Here is an 8,596-nt window from a genome sequence, read left to right as displayed (position 1 = left end):
TTCATGATTCAAAGAATTAGGATAAAATTGAGAGGTTTTATTGGTGATATACAGGCAGCCAGTGTCTTGTCTCGCGTTATATAAGTCTTTGGATTACAAGACTTTGCACAATTTGTCCTTTACTGTGTGATTCGTGTTGGTTTTAGCACTGTGTTGCTACATTACTTTTTGACCCCACTGGCCGATTTCTGTAGTTTTTTTTGTTGTTGTTGTTGTCCACTTACTCATGAAGGATCATAGTGCATTTCTCCAGAAAGTCAAACACTGAACTGTTGGTTTTGTGACGTTTGTAAATGTCCTAACATTGCCTAACTTTGGAGCACTGGAAATTCCTAACAAGCTTATTTTAGCTGATTTGTAAGTGTTTTTTCTTTTTTCTCATTCTTCTTGAGTTAAAATACTTTAATATGCATGCACTCAAAAAATGATTTTTACCTCTTGTTTGGTTTAATTAATTAAAATGAGCAAAAGTAACCTGATAAAAAAAAAAAAAAATTTACTTAATTATTTCATTGTGTTCAATCCACCTAATATATTTAAAACTTAAAGAGAGCGTTCACCCAAAAATTAAGATTCTGTCATTAATTACTCACCCGTTCCAAACCCGTAAAACTTTTGTTCATTTTCGGAACACAAATGAAGATCTTTTTTGATTAAATCTGAGAGCTTTCTGTCACTCAATAGACAGCTACGCAATGACCATTTTGACGCTTCAAAAAGTTCATAAAGAGATCGTAAAACTAATCCATATGAATTGAGTGGATTAGTCAACATTTTCTGAAGAGACTCATTCACTTTATGATGAATCAAATCTTCTTGCTGAAGCTCAAACGTGCTGCGTTACATGAGAATGAACCTCATTGGTTCTTGCTGAAGCTCAAATGTGCTGCGTAACACGAGAATGAACCTCATTGGTTCTTGCAGATGCTCAAACGTGCTGCGTTACATGAGAATGAACCTCATTGGTTCTTGCTGAAGTTCAAACGTGCTGCGTAACACGAGAATGAACCTCATTGGTTCTTGCAGAAGCTCAAACGTGCTGCGTAACACGAGAATGAACCTCATTGGTTCTTGCTGAAGCTCAAACGTGCTGCGTAACACGAGAATGAACCTCATTGGTTCTTGCTGAAGCTCAAACGTGCTGCGTAACACGAGAATGAACCTCATTGGTTCTTGCTGAAGCTCAAACGTGCTGCGCAACACGAGAATGAACCTCATTGGTTCTTGCAGAAGCTCAAACGTGCTGCGTAACACGAGAATGAACCTCATTGGTTCTTGCTGAAGCTCAAACGTGCTGCGTAACACGAGAATGAACCTCATTGGTTCTTGCTGAAGCTCAAACGTGCTGCGTAACACGAGAATGAACCTCATTGGTTCTTGCTGAAGTTCAAACGTGCTGCGTAACACGAGAATGAACCTCATTGGTTCTTGCTGAAGTTCAAACGTGCTGCGTAACACGAGAATGAACCTCATTGGTTCTTGCTGAAGCTCAAACGTGCTGCGCAACACGAGAATGAACCTCATTGGTTCTTGCAGAAGCTCAAACGTGCTGCGTAACACGAGAATGAACCTCATTGGTTCTTGCTGAAGCTCAAACGTGCTGCGTAACACGAGAATGAACCTCATTGGTTCTTGCTGAAGCTCAAACGTGCTGCGTAACACGAGAATGAACCTCATTGGTTCTTGCTGAAGTTCAAACGTGCTGCGTAACACGAGAATGAACCTCATTGGTTCTTGCAGAAGCTCAAACGTGCTGCGTAACACGAGAATGAACCTCATTGGTTCTTGCAGAAGCTCAAACGTGCTGCGTAACACGAGAATGAACCTCATTGGTTCTTGCTGAAGCTCAAACGTGCTGCGTAACACGAGAATGAACCTCATTGGAACCTCACTCTTTAAGAGAAGTGCCATGGGATTTTTAATGACCACAGAGAGTCAAGTCAGGACCTCGGTTTAACATCACAACCAGTCTTAGGCTACAGGGTGATATGGCTGTGGATGCTTCCTTTTTTCAGGAAAGGGAAAGACATGTTAAGGCACAAATGGATTATATGTTAAAGGGTTATATGTTTATTCTGAGCATTTTTTTTATAAACGAGGCAGTGTAATGGAGACATTTTCGCGCTAGAACGCTTGTTTTTCAGCGGGAATGCAATTCATTTGCTCAAAACACCAATTTGACCAATTGCATTAAGGCTATACTAAACCAGGACAGTTATTGTAATATAGGCTGCACACAAATTAATGTTAATGTTAATTAAAGACCAAGGCTAGTAAACGTCTCCTATAAACTGCATGTTGAAATTAGACTAGTACTTAATGAACACAAAAGCCACACCACACAATTGGCTTTTAAATGGTAAACATGTAACTATAATTGTTGAGTTCTTTCCATCGATCAATTTCTTACTTTCACATTTAAAAGATTTCAAGAGGTTACTTAACTTATACCCTACTTGTCGGTCTGCACAAATACCGATCAACATGCTTGTTTGCTTTTGCGGCCCCTTTAAATAAATACCATGAAGGAAACAACATGTTTTAACTTAAGGTAATTAATTAAATCTCTGTAAATTAATAAACAAAGTTATGTTGGACCAACATAAGATTTTCACTGAAGTGTAAGTAGCATATAACTAAGAAAATGCTATTTTCACTTAGTGCAAATAGCCACTGCCAAATTAATTTGACCTAAACCAACTGAATTGTGTTGACCCAACTAAACTAAATTATTTTGAATGAACTAAATGAAATTGTGTGTAAAAACTGTTTTTACACAGTTTTTTAAGAAAAATTATTAATATCAGCCTAGAATGGAAGTGTGGCATGTTAGACCTGATGCACATATTAAGATTTAATTCTTAAATGAATGTGAAATTCGTTCATCTCATGTGCATAGGCTTTCGATTATGTTTATATTAGCAAATAGATTAATTAGTGCTGGGGTTTTTTCCCACTTCTCATATTGCACAATATTTTACTTTTTTCTTTTTTCTTTTAGGTGGGCGGGTGGAGGCTTAAATGACACAAATTGATAGCGTTCACATACTTACCAGCAGTGTCAGACTCATGAGTAGACGTCCACCTGCTTAATCGGAAGATGGGGATCTCATTTATGTTCTTTCTGGCAGTCGCTTTGTTCTGTCCTGTTCAAACAAGTAAGTTAAGTGAGTTTTCCTGAGTCATTAATAATCATAAATTATCTTTAATACATTTCTTTATCTTATTCCTAGACACATTTAGACATGTTCCTTACAATTGTGGGCGTATATACTGCGACTGTCAGTCTACACTACTTCTCTGTTCTTCGTTTGATGGACCCTTTTCACAGACTGTGATGGCGTGTTTGTAAATCCTGCAAAGTTTATATATATATATATATATATATATATATATATATAACTGATGGTAGCATAAATATCCTACATGTAATTTATGACTCCGCTACGCCTTAATTGTCCATCCGTGTACTGTTTTTCTTTGCGGAAGCTTTGTGTTTCCGTTTAGTGACCCGAAACTCACTTTGAAATTTTTTTTCAAAAAATGTAATTGAGTGGTTATCAGTGTAGTCCAAGACCTTAGGACTTTTGTCACACTTGAACCATGAGTACACAAATTTAAAAAAAATATATATATATATATATTATATATATAAAGTGAGTTTCAGGTCAAAATCCTCTCTTTTGCATTAAATCAGATTTGTAACCTCTGAATTTCTTTTTCTTTCATATGCTGCAAACATCAAAATCAAATCATGTTTATTGTTTATTAAATGTTTTTAAAAATGATTCAAAGTGAATGCTATTTCATCTTAATGAACAAATATTCGTTTATAATTCAAGGAATTTTGTGGTTTAAATTTTAAACAGTAACAAATCCTTTCCTCGCTGGTCAATTTGACCCCCTTGGAAAAGCAATAAATGGAATGCGAGGAATACTTCGCCTCGGTAGGCCATATAGAAAAACCAAAAAATGCTAAAACTTTTTCAAAACATTTTTTTTTATAATGTCTACATGTGTATCTCAAACATAGACAATCTCCCACCCTGATATTCAATAAACAGATTTGTTTGACAGGGAAGCTGTGCACAAACAGATATACACATATATAGCCTGCACGCATATGTTCGCGATTATGCTGCATTCACTCACAAAAATAAATGTTTTATATATTTACGGTAGGAAATGTACAAAATATCTTCATGGAACATGATCTTTATATCCAAATGATTTTAGGCATAAAAGAAAAATCGATCATTTTGACCCATACAATGTATTGTTTGCTATTGTCACAAATATACCTGTGCGACTTGTGACTGGTTTTGTGATCCAGGGTAAAAAAATAAATTAAAAAAGCACCCCATTAAAAAGGGCAGATGTTGAAGCCCCCTTTGATGTCTATGTGTGCATGTGCCTGGCTAGCATAGACTCAAGAGCAGACGAAAACTAACAGATACAACAGGTGCCAACGCAACTTTGGACATTAAAATGTTGTTGTCAGTCCAAATGCAAAATTCACATGCATATGAACTGATAAAAATGTATGCCTTCAATGCAGCATACTTTTCATTGAATAAAAGTGTCTGCCAAATACAAATACAAATAGTGGGTTGTTGAGAATCTGACTATTAAAAATACTTTTTTTTTTTTTTTTTTTACATGTTGGTCTGTACACTTGCCTTTAACCTGTGCATCAAATAATCAAATCTGTCATAAATAGATTTGTATAGGTGATATTTTAGAATCAGTGTAATTAATGCTTAAAACGCTTAAGATTTATACTTGGTTTTAATAAATACATTGTTAATGTATTGTATTAGATGCTATTGAAAGATGCTATTGATATTGTGCCAACATTAGGTGAAACTTGAACATGACCTTTCAGAACTCTGTCCCTGAAGTATAACTTCTGCCATCAGATGTCATGATTCTCAGTTTGTTTTTGCTTTGATCAGAGGCCAGGACCTGTGGATCCACTTATTTCAGCTGTGGTGATCAACGCAAAATATGTATACCTATGACATGGAGGTGCGATGGTGACACGGACTGTCCGAATAATGCGGATGAGGAAGGCTGTGGGGAAGACTTTCTGTTGCCACAGATACAAACTCCAGGTAAGTATGCAAACCCAGACAGATCGAAAGTGTTCTCTGTAAGCTGGTCCTGCATTGCGCTATCAGAGCGCCTCTGAAATTCAGTTAAGTGAACCATCTTTCATTATTTTAAGTGTTTGCTGAAAGCATTTGTATTTTTGAGGAATCCAGTGCTGCCAAATCAGTCAATCATACAATGCAAATAATAAAACATACAAGGCTTGGACTACAATAACAGAGTTGCTAGGTAACGTTCTCCTCTCTCTCTTGATAACATTAGTTCCTCAAGGTGAAGATGTGCCAGTCACAAGCAAGAACCAATCAGTGCAAAATGAAGGTAAAGCTCATGCTTACAATCTTACAACCTGCAAAGAGTTAACTAACATGCAGTGGCAACAGCATTCTGCCAGATAATCTTTTACAAACTAACAGTGTTTCTGTCACACCCTAATGTTATTAATGTTTTTATTTTTTAATTAAGATGATTTGGGAAGCACCCAGGTGACACCTGCGGCAAATGGCTCGGACACTGAGAAACACAGAGTCCCTCCAACCAGCATTACCATAAATCATGTTATGGAAAAACAATATGAAGTACTGACACTGGAAAAGACTAAACTAATTTTGGAAAAACAAAATCTGAAATTACAGAAAACTAAACTAAAGTTGGAGCTACAAAACCTTGGATATGGATAGATCTCGTTGACAGTTCACCAAGAATTAATTTATCAATTAATTGTATTTGAGATTTTCCTATAGACTTAAGGACGGTTTCCACTAAGAATGATAACCATAAGGATAACTATAAAGATAACTATACTAGACGTAAGCTCCACCCATTTGCTCTGCAGTGAGCAGCCTCTCGGCTACTTTGCTGGAGATAAGCAGACGTATGTGTGTGAGGAAATATCATATTGTGTTAAAAAATAAATAAATAACAGCGTATGAGAACAGTTCCAGTCTCTGTTTTTATTTGAGCACCCTCAGATACACCTAAGAACATTGTTACGCTGACGCAAAGCTCAAGCTTGCGGTGTAAAACGGCAGTTATGCTCATTTACACGTTTATATATTTTTATGGGGTCTACAACTAAAATACAATCATTTAATGTTAAAAAAACTCATTCTTTTTCTAAGAATTTACATGGTTGCAGCACCTGTTTTCACCCTCTGACTGAATGCTCTGTTTTAGTTTCGATTCCTTTAAAACCCGCCTTCCGTCAAGTGTATTCTGCTCTGATTGGTCAGCCAGCCCCAGTCTGTTGTGATTGGTCTACCGCTTAGAGCGTGTCTGAAAAATAACGCCCCATAACCGGCGAGTATCTGCTCCAGAGGCTTCCTGAGGCGATGTAAACATGACTATCTGATGATGCACAAAACGAAAGACACAATATAAACGAGAATTGTAACTTTATATCTCACATCTGTGATTTTCTCACATCTTCGACTATTTCTTGTAACTGTGATTATTTCTCGTGATTGCGACTTTATCTAACAAGTATGTTTTCAGACAGAAAGATATGTAACATTCTCCTCTCTCTCTCTCTTGATAACGTTAGTTTCTCAAGGTGAAGATGTGCCAGTCATAAGCAAGAACCAATCGGTGCAAAATGAAGGTAAAGCTCATGCTTCTTACAACCATGAGTTAACTAACATGCAGTAGCAACAGCATTCTGCCAGAAAATCTTTTACAACTAACAGTGTTTCTGTCACGCCCTAATGTTATCAATGTTTTTATTTTTTATTAAGATGATTTGGGAAGCACCCAGGTAACACCTGCGGGAAATGGCTCGGACACTGAGAAACACAGAGTCCCTCCAACCAGCATTACCATAAATCATGTTATGGAAAAACAATATGAAGTACTGACACTGGAAAAGACTAAACTAATTTTATTAATACAAAATCTGAAATTAGAGAAAATTAAACTAAAGTTGGAGCTAAAAAACCTTGGACATGGAGTGTAGATCTCGTTGACAGTTTACCAAGAATTAATTCATCAATTAATTGTATTTGACAATTTCTGAGATTTTCCTATAGACTTAAGGCCTGTTTCCACTAATGATAACCATAAGGATAACTATACTAGACGTAAGTTCCACCCATTTGCTCTCCAGTGAGCACTTTGCTGGGAGACAAGCAGACGTAGCCTATGTGTGTGAGGAAATATCATATATTGTGTTAAAAAATAAATAATAACACAGCGCATGAAACAGTTCCAGTCTCTGTTTTTTTTAGCACGCTCAGATACATTCTGTTGCCGTTCACTGTCACTGTCAGGGACTGTTTTTCTGGCGGAAAAATGGCATGTAATGATTTAACTTTAAATTAAATATGTTATATGCATTCTGTGGTAACAGCAGTTCACACATTCATAACCTAATTCAGATTCACAGCATAAGATTCGCAAAACACTTTCATAAATGCACAAGTTTGTTTCTGTGCACTCTGGATAAGGGAACATCAGGTCTAGTTTTACCACATGAGCTTCAGATAGAGAACATTTATTAAAATTCATTCAAAACCCTTTTATTTTTTACCTGTAGTTAACATGTTATGTATTACTGGCAAAGAATTCTCATCTGTTCACAAAAATGCCCTACATTCACAGGTTTAAAATACAGGTCCTTCAGATTTATTGATTGTTTTCATTAGAAATATCTAAAATATATTTGAAGTGTTGTTTATATTTCTATGTGGTGTTTTTAATATGCTTTAAGACAAACTATGTGCAAATTCATAAGTCAACACCATTGCTGAGTATTTTCTCTTTAAAACTCCAGTGAACCAAAGACAGTCTCAAAAACGCGGTTTGAAATCGCGGGTGTTTCTGACGTCACAACTACCTTGTAACCAATCATGTCAACGTGCCGGTGGGCTTTGGCATATCATTAACAGCGAGACAGCAGGGGAGTCTCAAAAGAAGACAAGTTATCCCGGTATATTTTTCTGTTGATGGTATGATGAACTATATGTCTTGAGTTGTTCAAAGCGTTTCTGATGATTGTTAGAAGGCAGATTGAGATGGCGAACGGGAACATGGTTTGTGTAACATTAACAACACATTATTAGCTATTAGATAACTAGTCAAGCAAAAGGCTAATCATATTAATTATTGTTATGTGTCCGACATTGTAAAGAGCCATACCATTGTGCAGCGTAAGTTTACCTCAGTAAGTTTGCGAGTGAATCTATGAGCTGGTGTGAGTGAGTGGAGGCGGGGCTAATTAGCATATTCATGATCCTCGTTACTAAATGAAGGATGTAACGTTAGTTACATTCAAGCTATTTTAAGGCATGAAGTTTTTTTTTTTTTTTTACAGGACAAAACGTATGTCATTTTGGTGATCAAAGATGAGTTTAACTGGGATAAAATGATTCACTACAGGGCTTTAAGATAGCCTAAATGAATACAATTTAGGCCATCATAGTTCCAGACAAGGTTGCGGTTTACAGTGTACACTCCAGACCCAAAGAGCAGAACTGCCCTCTACATTGATCAT

At 36.5% G+C, this 8,596-nt stretch overlaps 1 protein-coding gene across 2 annotated transcripts; it reads left to right on the top strand.

Moving 5' to 3' along the window:
- The first annotated feature begins 204 nt into the window (after nt 1-204).
- Nucleotides 205-7,306, top strand: LOC309494208 (uncharacterized protein). Of its 2 annotated transcripts, XM_082163461.1 has the most exons (6): nt 205-357; nt 3,002-3,158; nt 4,956-5,114; nt 5,374-5,430; nt 6,653-6,709; nt 6,843-7,306. In XM_082163461.1, exons 2-6 carry the CDS (start codon nt 3,101-3,103, stop codon nt 7,058-7,060), a joined length of 549 nt encoding a protein of 182 aa, XP_082019587.1. In that variant the 5' UTR covers nt 205-357; nt 3,002-3,100; the 3' UTR covers nt 7,061-7,306. The 2 variants fall into 2 exon arrangements, with proteins under 2 accessions (XP_082019587.1, XP_082019588.1); XM_082163462.1 differs by lacking the exon at nt 6,653-6,709 and having other exon boundaries at nt 206-357.
- The last annotated feature ends 1,290 nt before the right edge of the window (nt 7,307-8,596 follow it).

This window comes from Leuciscus leuciscus (assembly GCF_965113295.1).
Source record: "Leuciscus leuciscus genome assembly, chromosome: 1".
Classification (NCBI taxonomy): domain Eukaryota; kingdom Metazoa; phylum Chordata; class Actinopteri; order Cypriniformes; family Leuciscidae; genus Leuciscus; species Leuciscus leuciscus.
Note: the sequence above shows the minus strand (reverse complement) of the source record. Positions and strands in the feature narration are given on the sequence as shown.